The 17,529-nt window shown below is 37.5% G+C and overlaps 1 protein-coding gene across 1 annotated transcript in view; it reads left to right on the top strand.

Annotated features, from left to right (window-relative positions):
• Nucleotides 1-17,529, top strand: part of LOC112941567 (flocculation protein FLO11-like) — a 22,550-nt gene extending 5,021 nt beyond the window's left edge. Inside the window, exons 2-3 of the mRNA XM_026031175.2 lie at nt 3,504-3,609; nt 13,693-17,529. Coding sequence (XP_025886960.2) covers nt 13,705-14,310 — 606 coding nt within the window. The 5' untranslated portion in view covers nt 3,504-3,609; nt 13,693-13,704 and the 3' untranslated portion in view covers nt 14,311-17,529. The remainder of the gene's footprint in view (nt 1-3,503; nt 3,610-13,692) is intronic.

The raw sequence follows: 17,529 nt of genomic DNA, 5'->3' as shown, positions 1-17,529 counted from the left end.
TACCTATGAAATCTTGCAAATAGTTGGTAAGGTTGCCTATGAGTTAAGGTTTCCTAGTGAATTGGCTTCGGTTCATCAGTTTTCCATGTTTCCATGCTTATTGTATCAATGATCTCGAGTCTATTCTTCCTATTTAGGGTCTTGGTGTGAAGGATAACCTCTCTTATAAGGAATTTTTGGTTCAAATCCTTGATAGACAAGTAAAGAAATTGAGGAATAACTTAGTTGAGGGTGCAACATGGGTGGCCGAGTCCGACATGAAGTCTTTTTACCTTCCTCTATTTGTTAACTAAGGTTAGTTGTTTTTATTAATAATGAAATTAATGAGTAGAAGTTGAAGTTTCTTGATTTTTGTTGAAGTTTTGCAAAAATGTGCATTTTTGATGTAGTTATATTGAATTATAGTGAATGTGCATTTTGACTTGAACAATTTGAAATTGTATTTTTTCTTGAGTCATGTTGTGCATTTCGATATGGTGATTATTTATGAGATGATATGTAGCATGTTGGTAAGTTGAATGCTATGTTGATCTCTTGTTGTTTTGAGAATGATGTTCTTCATAATGTAATGTTGAGCCTTATATAGGGAAATTGAAATTTTTGAATTTCCTTGTGTAAATGGTACTATTGGTGTTGTAACTAATGTTGCTATGTATTGTTGTTGGTTGGGCTGCTAGTCTTGAGTCTATTCGTTCCTTCAAAAAGATTTTTAGTGTCAATCGGGGACAAATGTTCCTAAAGGGGAATAATGTAACACTTAGAAAATCCAAGATGTGTACTAGATCTTAACATAAATGTCATAATGTTTAGACACTATTTTAAGGTTCATTATGATGAATATAAGTCATTTAGGAATTGTAGAATCAAAACGTCGGAGAACGTCCATGACATCTGGAAACTAGTTCAATGAGGTGCTCGCATGCCTTAGCCTACTTGACTAGTTTTTTGAAGTCGAAAATGATAAAAATTGGTGGAAGTGTGTCTAACATGTGTTTAAGTTGATTCACAGTTGAAACGTCCAGGTAAGACTCCCCAAGGACCGGGCGTTGATGCCATCCATCAACCAACACTTAGCCAAATCCCTGAAGGACCTGTTTTGGTAGGTCTTTGAGCTGATCGACGAAGTGTGGCACGGAATGGGGGGGGGGGGCAGGAGTCGTCGACTCACAGACGGACCGTTGGTTGAGGTTTCATCTATGAGGGCATGAATTTTCTGCATGTTTTTAGCTTGTTCTAATTAATTAATTAAGGGTTTAGGTTGTTAGTTGGGGGTTAAGGTAAGAATAATTAAATTAATTAACACCCCATATAAAGACCACAATCCCATTAGACTAATCTAAACTCTCATAACTCACAAACCCAACTCTCTTCCTTCTCTCTTTTTTCTCTCTCTAATGAAGAACACCATTGAAGACCAAGATAGGGGAGGTATTAACACCACTTAAAAGAGTTTACCATCAATATTCATCAATTTAAAAGGGATGGTATCTATTTCACCTTTGAGACTTCTTTCCTCAAAGGGTTCCATCAATTTATTTCAAAAAATTGGGTTTTCAAGTGAGTTTCATCCAATCTCGAAATTAAGGTTATGAATTGATTTGTTTATGATTTATTTTGGATATTATGAATATATAAACACGTATTCTTACATAATTTTGATATATCTTGATGGTTTTGTCTATTTTGTAGAAGATGACCTTTAACCCATAACCCTAGGTTGTGATCTTGATATCAATTGTATTGTATTGGTTCAATTGAATTGGTTATTGGTTGAATTACTACTAGATGATTCCTATTTATCAATTATGACTAAATTAGGATTATTACAGACCTATCATGCTACTTCTTAGACTTTGTTCTAGGTTAAGAAGTATGTTGTGAATTGACCCAAGTATCGTATCATAAGCTATGAACTAGTGATGAATTTTGATATAGTGATTCAATTGACTTATCATGTTTGTTATTAAATTATGATTATGTTATACCCTAATTGCGGTGAATTAAGGGTTTATGGTAAGACCTTGATGATGGATTATTAAGAAGACTTGGTAAGTCTTGTGTCCTTATCCTTTACTTAAAATTGTGGTTAATTGTAATTAAGTCATGATGTTGTATTGGAGTATGCCTTGTATTAGGATTGATAAGATGTATGATGTTGAATTGAAATGTCTTTACTATTATTTGTGAAATGTTGACTTAAGATGTAAATTTTATAAGGATGGTGAATGATTTATCAATTTGTCTTATTATGAAGTAATATGTAAATGTGCTAACCTCACTTATATAAATTTTAATGAAAGAACTATACTCATGCAATTCTTGTTGAGCTATGATGATGATGAATATACAACGACTAGACCCTATTACCTACAATTTGCACGATGATTAATAAAGACATTAAAGAAATTTCAAAAAGGGACTTAGCATAGCACCGAATGAACTTGACAATGGGAGGTGATGTCTTTCCATAGAGGAAGATTAACCCTATAGTTCCATATGTGGTGTTTACTCCCCAATGAGGATACTCATCTAATGGATTCCTTTGAAAGGAGGCACCAATTGTCAAGTGGTATGCAGAGAGATTATACCTATCTCTTAGTTCTTGAACTATGTTGCCCCCATAATAAGACTAGCTAGTTGATCCACCTAGAGAGTTACGTTTATGTTTGGTTTTACTTTGACCGATAGACCACCTTCTTTCGGTGTAAGGTTTCACAACACCGGATTCCATAGTTAGCTCTTGTGGTATATGTCGGTTAAGGCAAGTGTTCCCTAAAATAAAATTAATTAATGAAGTACAAACTAAGGTTACTTGAGAGGTTGACTAAGCATAGGTAGGGGTATGGGACTCAACCTATGCCTTGCACTAGTTTTCCTTGAAGGGAACTTTAGGAGTTTTTTACTATGTATGAATATGCTTATAATGGTACATTATATGCATATGATGAGCTTGCACATTGTTTATACTATATGTTGATTGGTGTAACTTATGAATATGTGTTGGTCTACATTGTTAAAGTATGATTATATGTACTCTTAAATGCTATGCTATGTGAAATAAGAAGTTAGGCATGATTCTTGTTGGATTACATGCTTGAGTAAGGTTATGGGGCTTTGCTTGGTCATTGCACTGGTTGACTTGATAGGGATTATGGGTAATTGTCTTGCTTTGATTACGTTATAATGAACTCTTATTCATGCTTGTTGCCATAAGGACTTGATGGTAGAGTACTTGACCATGTATTCAATTACATGATATGCATGTTGACTTGACTAGTTTTGATGTTTTTGGTCTTGTGATGTACATGACTATGACTTAATGAATATGCCTACGTGATTTGGTATGGTCTTGTTGAATATGCATAAGTGTTTTCAAACTTAATTGCATACCTTTTATGAAAAGTCCCTTTTCTTTGCATGATTTTAAGTATGTGTTCATATGGTCTCATACTTAGTACAAGTGTTGTACTAATCCCATTTCATAATTTCCCCCAACATTTTAGGTTTCGATCGTTGAAGGACTTTTGGAGATGACTTTAAGAAGACTTGGATCTCTTGATCATCCAAGTAGAGTAGGTCCTCACTTTCCGAGGGCGATGCCAATATAAGGTTATGAATTTGTTTTGGTATTAAGACTACTGTATGACCTATATGTAGTCTTCTTATTGATGTATGGTCTAGGCCAAAATTTGATATACTCTTATTATATGGCTATGAGATGAGATGAATATAATGACTATGTTATGTTCTATAAATATTTACGATCAATACAAGTAGAAGACTAATTAATCTTCGTATACGAAGCGTCTATGTATACTCGATATATATATATATATATATATATATATATATATATATATATATATATATATACTTTGTAGCTGTAGAGGTCTATGTAAACCTTGAAGTAGAAGTAATGAGAAGTTTTAAATTTTCCTCTAAATAGGACCTATGAATGTAATGATGTAAGTTAAGAGGCTAGTCTTACTCCTCAAAGAGGAAGATGACGCCGGTTACGTCAATGGGGTTTTCCTGGATGTGACATCATCAACCTAAATCATGTGAGAAACCCTTTCACATGAACATAGCATATTCAAGCACCTATCTAGTTTAGGGTACACTTGAGCACACCTTTCAAGGACTCTCCATTGACTAGATCATCATACATGTGTATGTATATACTTATATGTGAGCAAACCTTTTACATAACAAATTAAGGCCACACATGTTCATAAATTAATGCATAAGTGTTTTTATGAGAAATTCTTTCATATAAACACATTAAGACTATGCCCATTGATAACATAACCATACATTCATATTCATGTACATAGAAAACCAAACCTAGGAACTATCGTATCAAGGCACACATGTGCAATGCATAGACAAGGTCACATACCCTTTACCGTAATAGTACACCTATCAAGTCATCCTAGTGAATGATACATCACATAACATCATAGAATGGACAACATGTAATAAGACACATTTATTCAAGACTTACAATATCATTACAGTAGGCTCTAGTCATTATGCACCTATATTAACTTTATTTCACATAAAACATTAGAATACCTTCATCATAGGCAGCAGATATACCCATAAACTTAACCATTTACATGGTCATAACATTATAAATATAACCTAGATCATAGCTAGAACAAGAAACTAGGCATATGCTTCACATAGTGTGATCATCACCACCATATATTCATAATACAATTGTCTTCAAGGTCATGTTCACATCACATATATATATTGTAAATAAAGTAAACACCGCCACCATGAGTGGACCATACCACACAATGCCATACAAGGCTTCATCAACTACAAATTCTATAGAAAAGTAGAGGGGAAGAGTCATTCTTACCAATTCATCCACCTTTGATCCATTTGGATCAATACCCATATTTCATCAGTAATTCATATTTAGGGTAGTATCTAAAGGTCCAGTAACATAATCAAAATAATGAATTAACCATAACAAGATCACGATCATATCAAGTACACTATACCATCAATCTATAGAATTAAAGGAATGTAGATCATCCTTACCAAAACTCACCTGCTTTAATCATCCATGATTTATACACATAATTCATCAATAGTATCCATATATGGCAGTAGCTACAACTATCTTTACAGAAACAAAATCCTACATTCGTACCCTATGTAGACGAGATTAAAGTGAATATCATACTTTAAAAATCAATAGGAAATAGAGGTCAAGACTTCAAGAATAAATCCATATTGGACCAACAACACATAATTCATCATCACATGATATCATAGGCAGTATCTAACCATTAACTGAACATAATTGATTCACATTATAATCCTCAACATCAATATCAAAAGATACTACATTATAAGCTAGTCTTATTCAAACCTTCAATCCTTCATCCTTATGGATCACTCATAAATAATTCACTATCAATACACATACTATGCAGTAGATATAAGCATTTTAACATTACTTAATCAAAATTCGATTTGCATAAAATCAGAATAACAAATCCCATACATGGCTAAACGAGAGTTCTAAGAGAGCATGGGTTCATCATTCCATTGTATTTAAATTTACGTTACAATCAACATGTTAACATCAATTCATCATGAGGAAGCCTTTTAAAACATTTTCAGGAAGAAGCCATGGGCAGATTGAAGAAGGAGAAGTTTAATCATGTATTTCTCTTTGAAAACAATTAGAAAAACTGTTTAGATGGAAGATTAACTAAAGATGAAGGATCACCATACATCATTGTAGAAGAAAACCACTGAAAATTGATGAAGAACCCATGGTAATCCAAGATCCAAGTTGTTCTTGAGCTTCATCTCCAATGGAGGTTCCTAGGGTATTTTGGGAGAGGGAAGTCTAATTCGAATTCATGGATTGGGAATGGGGTTGTCACATTCATAACCCACTTAATAAACCCAAAAATAATCAAATAAACATACTAGGGTCAGGTTAGCACGTTGAGTGAATTTTCCATTCACCCGTTAAATGAAAGCATCTTGCATGACAGTTGTTCAAGCCTGCATCAACGGACCTATCGACGCCCAGTAGGTCCATCGACAGACTGTACTACAGGCCGCTGTTTGGTTCTGGTGCTTGACAACTACCTTGAGCCTTCAACATGAAAAGTGTCAATCGATGCATCACTATCGACGGGGCGTAGGTGAACCTACTGTCCGTCGATTGAAGGTCTTTGGTAGACACTCCCAAAGCAGTGTTTTGGCAGGCCTTGGGTCTTCCTTAAAGGCCTTTTGTGGGGCCCTTGGGGATTCGTACCTATACATTTCCAACATAAATATAAACCTTAAACAAGCCTAGGACCTTATCCATCAGTTTCACCCAAAACAAACATTCGTAACACATGCAAACATGCATGGCATACTCAAGTCCAACATGCACGTCTCAAGGGCTAACATTCGAATGTCTTGGACGTTTTTGGACGTTTAACCTCTAAACTTCATGAAACTTAACATACTGCCTATAAACATAATCATTACTCCTATAAGGACTTCTTAAGACAATGGAACACATATAAGCACACAAAAATATCTAAGGCCTCTTTGTGACTAGTCGCCGAACGTCTTGATCGTCCCTTTACGTTTGACATCATAATTACTTAAAATCACTTATTCGTACTAAAAACATAATTAACATGTTAAAAATCTTATACACACATGTGTGGCTCTAGACACCCTAACTCATTTTGTGGGTCTTACAATTCTATTGCTGCAAGAGTGTGACAAAGAGATCAAGGGCCGAAGAGGATTTGAAAATAAGATTGTAGAATATTTGTCAAGATTGGAGAGTTATTCATGTGTAGGAGAGCAAGGACAGCTTCCGGAAGAGTTTCCTAATGAACAACTATTGTTGCTAGACATGACCGAACTAGTATGGTTGCACACATTGTTAATTATTAGGTTAGCGCATTGTTTCCACCGGGTGCAACCACACACCTAAAGAAGAGTGATTTATGATGCTCAGTTCTACATATGGGATGAGCATTTTCTTTTCAAGAAAGGGCTAGAAAAAATGATGAGGTGGTGTGAGTCTGAGTCTGAAATTAGACTGTTGACATCCTGTGATAGAGCGCAACGTCACAGTGACTCAATTTTAAAAGGACTAGTAAAAAGAATTTTAACAAAAATTTAAAAGGGTTTAAAGAGAATAAGGGGGTAAAATGAGTTTAAACGAAGTCACTCCCCCTAATTTTTTGAAAACTAGGAAACCAATTAATAAATTAATTTAAAAGGTAGTCTACGAAATTTAAAGATTCTAGGTTAGGGGTTCAAGTTATTTTGAAGGGAAGGTATTAGACAATCCTTCGAAATCCATAACTATGGTTCCCATCTAAGTTTATTTTTTCAAATTGAGGAGGGGACAAAAATAATATACAAGTATGATGAACATGCGATATACATAAATAACAACGTAAAATAATAATATAAGAAACGGCATATTGTTTGCCTAACATTTTTATATATATATATATATATATATATATATATATATATATATATATATATATATATATATATATATATATATATATATATATATATATATATGATAATGAAGAATAAATATAATTCGAACTTAATTTGAATAGCTTCAAGGGAGAGCAACTCCGTGTACCTATAAAGACCCTTAGTAAAAGTTTAAGTAATAAATAAATATGAATAAATCAAATAATAACTTGAAAATAAAAATCCATCTAATGAACATGGAAGGTCTTGGAAATCAATGGTAATTTCTTCATCGGCCAATTTAACATATAAAGAATATAAACATAGACTAAATTTTTGTATTTTAACATTGGAGAGGCCTTCAAACTGACGATCTTTTCATTGTCCAATAGAACTAATACTAATAACAATAACACAAAAATAATAAAAAGGGCAAAACAAACTCTTAAAGGGAAAGCTCCATAGTAGTATTAATGGTTTAAATAAAAATAAAAAGAAAAACATTGAGTTTCTAGTAATATTTTAACACTTGCAAACGAAAAGAAAAAAAACATGAAAATAAGCTAAAAAATACAAGTAATGAGAATGAAACAAGAAAGTTGAAATAAAAACTAAATAATTAATTAATAACCACAATAATAATAAAAAAATAAATTGCACACCATCCATGTAAAATAATATTGAAATGTTCAAATTAATATTCACAAGTCAGTAAAGAGTGATGAAGGTACCCTCAAATTAAAAGTTAAAATAGAATAGTCCCACATATTTATCAAAAAATAATAATATATGCTAAAAGTAACACTCAACTTTTTCCAATTAAAATATTAATTATAAAATATTTGTCAATAATCATGTCAAACAAATTAAAAAAAAATACCCACATACATAAAAATTTGAAAAGGAAAAAGGTCACCTTAGAGAAGTATTAAGTCGGGTTGTTTTCAGTATGTTGCCATGATTTCCGTTTGGAACAAAGTTGTGTTATCGGAGCTTTGATGGTGTTTTGGAGACTTTTAGTTTGCCTAAGGTTCCTCGACGTTGTAATCACGCCGGAGAGAAAATGGAACAAAAGAGAGGTTGAGCTTTGCCTTGTCGAAGCACCAACAAAATGAAGAAAATCGTTAATGGGGAGAGGGGAATGGGAATTGTTGTTTAGCTCTGGTTCATCCGATATACTGCTTGGAAAATGGGAAAAATGAACAGGGGTTTGGGTTTTTGTTTGGTCGGAGTTTAAGGGCAGTTGTTGGTGTATTTAGGTATTTTATAGTGAGATGTCTTTCGGTATTTTTGGGTCTATGAGGAGAACGGATAGTGGTGTGAGTTCGTGGTAAAAAAATATGGAAAATGAGGGCAATTTTTGCTTCTCTCCGGCTGCTGCAACTTAGCAGAGCTTTAGCTCACTGCTCCGATGGCTTTTAGGGTGGTTTGTTTAGTGGTTGTGGGTATACTTCTCTACAGGTTAGGGTTTAGGGGTTTCCGATATGGTCTTTTTTACCGTGGTTGGAAGAGTTCATTGGTGGTTGAAGAGAAGAGAGGGGGTGATTTGCTAGTTGTCGGAGAAACAGGGAAGGTTTTTGGAGTTCTTGTTGAACTGCTGGAAATGATGAAGGGTGAAATGGGTAGTTTGGATGAAGGAAAATGGATTGTTTCAGGTGCTTTTTTTGCTGGGAGAAATGGGAATGTAGATTTTTTGGGTGGTTCTATAGTGGCAGTGAGGAGAGAAGAGATGGAGATGGGTGACTAGTGGGTGGGGTGGTGACTGGTTTGAAAAACAATGAAAAGTGAAAAAAAAGTAAAATATCTCTGAAAATTGCATCCCAATTCTAAAATTTATTCACCACCGTAACCTAATTAGACAAACATTCTATATATAGGGAACTATTAAAAATGGGCTTATGTTATGGGCTCCAGATCGTGGACCATAAATTCTTGGTTGATAAAATATATGTGTATGCAAATTGTATTTGAAAACTAATATTAATAATGTAACAAATAACAACGAGTATTATAAAAATGTAATAAACGTACCAATGACATGTAAAAAATATAATTTGATAGAAAAAGTGATTTTATAAAAAATGAATAAATATTTGAACGTCCAACTGTGACAAAATAATATAAAGAGAATAATAGATAAAAATCTTAATACTTTGAGAAAAATGATTATTGTCAGCAAACTGCATTAAGATGGAAAAACATATATTTTGAACTATTTAAAATAAAGTACTCAAAAATATTAATTTAAAAACTATCAGACCAAAATTTGGTGTAAACTATTAGCCCCTTTATTTGATTAGGATCGACGAAAGAGATCCTGATTAAACAATGTTGATGAACCCAAATTTGATTTGATCAACTTTGACAAAACAAGTGAGACGTAATAGAGCTTTTGAGCAAGACACTATGTCCGTTGACTAGGGTGAAAATAATAAACATAAGAAAGAGATTGATTGTAAATTGTGAACAATCACATTCCTTCGATGTTACTTGCAAAATTGAACAATGAAGGTTATGTACCTTTTTGAAAGGATGATGATGTGAATAACATGTTACTATGGACAAGGTGACAACCCAACACGTCTCTATGAAAAGCGGACGACCCAATTTGAACATAACATGTCACTTTGAATGAGGTGACAACCCAATATATCTCTTTGAAAGGCGGACGACCCAACTTGATTAACATGTGACTTTGAACAAGGTGACAACCAAACATGTCTCTTTGAAAGGCGGAAAACCCAACTTGAACTTAACATGTCAATTCAATGGAGCTAACAACCCAATGTGTCTCTTTGAAAGACGTACCACCCAACTTGAAAATAGCTTGTCACTTTGAACGAGGTGATAACCTAACGTGTCTCTTTGAAAGACGGACGACCTAACCTGAAAATAACATGTCACTTTTAACGAGGTGACAATCCAATGTGTCTCTTTAAAAGGTAGAGGATCCAATTTGAACAAAACATGTCAATTTAAATGAGGTGACAACCCTACGTGTCTCTTTGAAAGGCGGGCGACCTAATTTGAACATAACATGTCACTTTGAATGAGGTGACAACCCAATGTATCTATTTTAAAGGCGGACGACCGAATTTTAACATAACGTGCCATTTTTAATGAGGTGAAAACCCAATGTGTCTCTTTGAAAAGTGTACGACCCAACTTGAACATAACATGTCACTTTGAATGAGGTGACAACCCAATGTGTCTCTTGAATGGTGGACAACACAACTTGAATATAACATCTCACTTTTAACGAGGTGACAACCCAACATGTTTCTTTGAAAGGAGGACGACCCATCTTTAATATAACATGTAACTTTGAACGTGGAGAAAAACCAACATGTATCTTTTAAAGGTGGATGACCCAATTGAATCATAACATTTTTGGCGAGGAAATAGTGGAGTATGCAACCTCACTGTGTTTCATACTTGTTTCCACAAGAGGAAAACTGAAAACAAAAATGAAAAATCCCAAAGTCATTTTCGCAATAGCTCTGCATCGCGGACCTGTGGCTAATAATTATGAAATTTATGAGGGATTAACAGTGGATTGCACGACCTCACTGCCATTGCTTACTTGTTCCCACTAGGCTTGAGTTCTTCTTTGTGGTGAAGAAAAATATCCAAGGCATGCACGCGACAACTCCATGTCGCGGACCTGGTAGGTTTTCCCAAATTTTTAAATTAAAACTTTGGGATTTATTCATATAATTAGGTAAGAACCCGACACCCATTTCCTTTTAATTCCCAAATCCATCCCTTACAACCCATTTTCTCTTCTAAATTTCATTCTTCTCCTTACCCCTGCAACTTTAAATGCTTCCAATAACCATTCTATGTCGCAAAGTTTGAGTTTCTCCTCAAGTTCATCAATTTTTGTGGGTCTAAGCACGCAAGGTATGCATCCTAATCTTTTATTTATTTCTTTAGGATGAATTATTGAAGCTATAGATAGTATTGTGAGTTGTTTTAGCATGTTTAAATTGTTGTTCTTTGTAGTTTTCTGCATGTTTATTGCTACTCATGGTGGCAAAATTTGTCGTATTCCATTTGGTTGCTTATAGAAAATAAGACCTTATATGGTAAATTAAGAATTAGGGTTTGTGAAGTATTGCGTAGAAACTAGGTTAATTTAGAAGAAGGATGTTTGCTGGTTCGAATTCTTTAGTAGAATCTAAATAGTATGGGTTTGTATACTTAGAATGGGTCGAATTGGGTGAATCATATACTGAAAATAACAATTGGAAGTTTGAGTACCGTATTGTTTGTGAAGTTGTGCCTTAAAGTAAGTGTGGTGTGGTCCTCCATTATTGAGAATTCTCAACTGATATGATATGATATTTGTCTGATTGTAGGATAACATATCTATCTCACACATGTCAACAAAAGCGGTGGCGTCTAGCAGTTGTAAGAGAGTAAACATGGAAACAATTATTCCGCCAACATCCGCAATAATGGTACAAATTACATACCGAAGCCAAGTACTTCTCGAATCTGATACTTGATGACGTCCATTTATAGAGGGAGTTTTCACGAATTATGCGTCTCCTACAAGAGTTTCACATGGACTTTATCTTTTAAGATCCATCAGAGTGCAATGTTAGTATGGTATGGGAATTCTATTCAAATTGAAAACTAATGCTTATTCTAACTTAGTAACTGTGTGCGGCGTGGTGGTCCCGCTTACACCTTCAACCATAAATCAAATATTTGGGGACTACTAGTTCCCCTTCTGATGTTCTCATGGGATAAATATCATTCCTCCATATCATCAGATTCGAAATGATTTGTGTGGGGTACAATCTAGTGCAAAATGGATTTAGCATATGCACTGTGGCTCTAGTCATATCCTTGTGCTCACATAAATAGAGAAGCCTGAGTGTCGTTAAAATTTTTCATAAGTTCACTAATACTGAGGCTGCATTTTACCAAGGTGATGAGAAATTGATTATGCTTTGTTTACGCGCTAATAAAGGACATATCCACAATGTAGGAGCAGTGCTAAAATCGGCCATGCTCAAGGCTAGACTATATTCAGGTCAAAGGTATGCTATTGGGGGAATAATCACTACTTTGTGTAGGCGATCTGGAGTTGTTACCCTTGTGCACCACACCTCTATATATCACCAAGAATAAAAGGCACGAAAAATATACATGGACCCTCCCTCACAATCGTTGAGAAAAATAGGAGGATGATATGACCAAGACACACATGTTTAGATTGGAAATGTTGCATCCTATAAACGATATCAATCCCATAGGGGGTTATGTCTCAACTAATGAGGACAAGAGGCATAGCATGTGGGATAGCGAATCCGATTTTGATGTTATGAACAGTGACCTTTTGTCTCTTAAGGGAACCGACGGTGATGCCGACATGGATGAATGATCAGGAAAGTCCAGCCACCCTACTTTTCGTTCATTTTGAATTAGAACATACTGTGGATAGTATAGCGTTTTAAGTGTCGAAATTGCCATGTTTACCACCCTAGACATAGGTGCTTTTGCTTTACTAGTTTCCTAGGTAGTTGGGTTAGTCACATGTAAGTCCAAAACACTACAAGGTTGATGTGGGTTCATCAGGGATGCGTAGGGTACCCTTAGTTCTGTCTCTGTTATTCAGAACGAGACCCCGATGACGGACCGTCGTACCTACGATGGACCGTCATAGGGTCTGTTGCAAAAGCCCTAGCACCCCTGTCCCAACGGACACATGTGACGGATCGTCATACTCGCGACGGTCCGTCCTGCACAACCATCATGCTAGATAGAGACCCTGTTTTTAAGGGTCTCTAATTTTTTTCCCAAGTGTTCCCCAACGGACACATGTGACGGACCGTCGTACCCACGATGGTCCGTCCTGCATGACCATCATAACGGTCAGAGACCCCTCTCCTAAGGGTCTCCATATTTTTTCTCAAGTGTCCTACGACGGACATCTACGACGTACCGTCATACCTGTGACGGTCCGTCCTGCACATACCATCATGCTAGTCAGAGACTCTCCTTTAGGGTTCTCTATATATACATAGTCTAAGTAAAACACGACGGACCTCACGACGGTCCGTCATAGTCACGACGAGCCGTCACCTGGCCCGTCGTGTGTCACTGCTTTTACAGCAATGACATACTATTTTTAATGTTTTCTTTTGTATGGTTTCTCTTGTCTTGTTTGCCACTACTTGTACTAATATTGATCCTTTGCAGGTATTATCTACTATGGCACCCAAGCAAGACCAGAGCTACGCACGCGGGCGATCAAAGTCTGTTGCCCCATCTGCACGCATGATCATCGACTCTGATGATGAGCGGGACCCTGAGTATGTGCCCCCAAGCACTTCCACACCTTCCCGTGTTGCACGTTCTCCCAAAGCCACACCCAAAAAGGTGGCATCCGGTGTAGTCACTGCCTCCCAGTCTGATGAGGAGTGCACACTGACCGGCACACCCTCTGGGTCAGCCATAAATGATGAAGGAGCGTCTGTCTCCTTTGGAGTATCCTGGTCCGAGGAATCCTCTGACTCTTCTCAGGTTCTCGTCCCCGCCACTACTGCAGTGTCGGCCTCGTCTGATGAGGCTGACAGTTCAGACTCTACATCCGGCTCATCAGCTCAGGTCCCCACTCCTGACCAGCCCAACCGGTGGTGTGTCGACGGGCAGTTTCAAGTCTACTCCGACGCCAAGTTCCTGACTGATAAAGGAATGATGACTCGAACACTCACCTTGGAGCGGTGGGTACTTAAAGGGAGTCTCCCAACAATGCCGGAGATCGACAACCTCTTCACCAGGCATCGCTTAGCATGGACAGCACGTCCGTTGGGATGATACAACGAGGAAATGGTCCGAGAGTTCTACGCATCCTACGTAGCGACTCTCTGATCACAGATCGATAGGCGGGCTTCCCCTACTAAACAGGACCCACTGGAGCAGGTTCGAGTCCATGGTGTGTAGGTTGACATTTCCCTGCCAGCCATCCGCTGGTTTCTATACGGGGAGAACGCAGATGCTACTTGGACCCCCATCACTGCCGAGTTTGACTACTGCTGGCAGATAGTAAAGGATGGACAATTCTTGCGTGAGTCAGCACTGAGAGAGACCGCCAAGAGGTGGATGGCCTTGCACCTGTCAATAGATGTAGAGGGTGAAAATTGGGCGACTGAGCCGAAGGGGGCCATCAAGAAGGCCAACCTCACATTCACAGCAAAGTTCTAGAGAGGAAGATAATGCAGTTTACAGAGCGGAAGATAGCTGAGGTTAACCAGCGTTTGGACGCCTTTGAGTTGAGAGTGCTAGCCCGACCAGCCCCTCCGGTGGATGTGTCGACTCTTCAGGCTGTAGTCGACAGTCTTCGTGCAGACATCGACACGATCTTAGAGGCTAGGGTGCCGGAGCCTGAGGCCCCTTCTGTCGAGCCTGCTGAGGACACCATGTTGGCAGCCCTTTTTGCTACTTTCAGAAGTTCCACCACCTCCACCTCGAGATAGTGCCAAGAGGTGTAGGGTTCGAGCAAAGAACGAGGCGCGAGCAAGGAAGAAGGAGCGCCGAGAGATGGAGGCTACGCGGAGAGCCTCCCTTGCTGAGGAGGAGGCAAACCGCATGAGAGCATCTGAGTTAGCGGCTGGGGTGTCTAGCTCCCGCACTGTGGAGATAGAAGGAGGCACTATTGATGGTGCAGTTGTTGCTGAAGACACCACTGAGGGTGTCCAGATTGCAGAGGACGTGGGTTCCAGGGAACCGGACCCACCATCTTGCAGATCGACGGCGCTTTGTTGCTTCACCTACCACTCTTGTATTTAGATTTTTATGCATTGGGGACAATTTCATGCCTTTTGTTGGGGTTGGGGTAAATGGATAGTGAGTGTTAGGGTGAAGTCTGAGTAGCCCAATTCACTATCCTCTTTTGGGGTTTTCTTGCCTGTGTTTTTTTCCCCAAAAGACTGATTACTTTTTCTGTTGAACCGGCACGTTTATATCTTTTTTACATAGTTTATGTCTGAAGCATGATGGCTAAAATGATATCCTGATAAATTGGAAAATAATGCATGATTAAGCATAGTAACTGATAATTGTGTGGCTCTAAGCATGAAACCGAGTTACACCATTGCATTACCCTAAGTCTTAAATTTGAACTAGATGTCTGATAATCTGGTATAGTGATGAGATCTTAAGTGAGTGTGAGAAAATTTGAATAGTCTACTATTGGTACTGAGCTAGAACTTACCTGGTTAGTCCTGCAAATGTAAGCCGTAATACACAATTAGGAAAGGATCATAGTCCCTTATTCAATATAGCCCATTTCTAGCCTAAAGAAAAGAAACCAAATGAAATTTATCCTTCTTTGATCCAAATAATCTGAGCTTAAAATTTGACCTTTCTTTTTCACCCCAACTGATCTTTTCTGGGAACAATGTGTTGGCCCTGGTCCCTCTTTGGACATGTGCACCTCAGCTTATGCCAAAAGCATAAGTTGAGGGTGGCTAATGCATAAACAAACTTCGTTATGGCCCTTACCCTACTTTAGGTATTGTGTACCTTGACTCATGGCAAAGCCATGAGTTGAGGGTGGCTACTATGAGGAATGCTCAGGAAAGTGGGGTTGAAAGAACAAACAGACAGAAAGAACAAAAGTAAAGTGACTCAAGAATTAGATGAAAAGAAAAGTCAAGAAAAAGAAAAATACACAAGAAATACAAGCAAGAAAAGAAGAGAGTCACTTACACAAATGAAGGAAGACGAGAAAATAGCAAGATAAAAGAATATGAGAAACTGGGAAAGATGAAATGAGAGACAGTGGAAGGTTTAGCCGATATGTCAAGGAGGGCAAAAATTCACTAAAGTATACTAAAATATACCTTACTTGACCCCGAGCCTATGTTACTAGATAAAAAAGTCCTATCGTGATCCTGAGGGTTGTATAGCGAACTTAAGGCAGCGAAAATAAGGGCAAGCTTATGGCAAAAGGTATGAATGAGTGTGACTTTGTTTTGAGAGTGAGTGTTGAAAAGTAATCCTTATACTCAAACTGAAATCATTATGTGAAAAAGGAAGATTTTGTTTTAAAGTGAGGACACTAGTTACAATACCAGAATTGTTAGCACCTCGGTCAGAAATTGAAGAGGATAGGTGTTAGTGCGTGGTGAGTCTGTGACATGTTCTGATCACACAAAAAATTCAAGCCTAACAGTGATATCATGCATAGATGTGATGAGATTAATCGGGATTGATATCCAAATGATTGCAAAGGATAAAACATGGATACTATTGTACAAAGATTGTGTAGTGAGTTATAGTGTGTCGCTTGAGGACAAACAACGAATTTAAGTTGAGGGTGTTGATATATCGTGGTTTCACGGTATTATTAATACTTTTTCCTTAAGTTTAGTGTGTCCAAAAGCCTTTTTGTGCTAATTTTTATATAAGTTTCTCTTTGTTTTGTAGGAAATCTGTCCAAAGCTGAATGCGGAGATTTTGAGCGAAGAATTGCAGAAGAGACCACCTACGGAGCTTATGACGGTCCGTCGTGCTTGTGACGGTCCGTGGGTGGCAGCATAGTGCAGCTGCTGAAGGAAGATGGGGAAGTCTGACGAAGTGTGGGATTACGAAGCTTGTGACGGTCCGTCCTGCAGGTTCGTCGTGAAGTTCAGAGAAGTGATCCAGTACCCAGATTCCAAAAGTTGAAGTGTTTTGAAAGAAGACCCTTGACGGACCGTTGTGCCTATGAGGGTCCGTCATACTTGCCGTCGAGGGGAATGAAGATAGCAGCAGAAGAAATTGCACATGTATGGGACGACGGGGTCCATGACGGTCCGTCGTGACCACGACGGTCCATCGCGTGGTCTGTCGATCCAGCCGCGTTTTGGCAGATTTCCCGCAATTAGAATCCTTGTTTAATTAGGTTTTTGTTTTTTTATAAATAGTTCGAAAAACCTCATTTTTGAGGTTAGACACCAGATAGTTAGACTCTATGAGATTAGACATCAGATTTTTAGATTTTGTGTATTAGTGTTGGATTTTGAGATTCTTGCAAATGATTTTTGGATATTA

Source organism: Solanum lycopersicum, chromosome 5, assembly GCF_036512215.1.
Source record: "Solanum lycopersicum chromosome 5, SLM_r2.1".
Taxonomy (NCBI): domain Eukaryota; kingdom Viridiplantae; phylum Streptophyta; class Magnoliopsida; order Solanales; family Solanaceae; genus Solanum; species Solanum lycopersicum.
The sequence above is the reverse complement of the archived record's forward strand: the minus strand, read 5'-3'. Positions and strand labels throughout refer to the sequence as shown.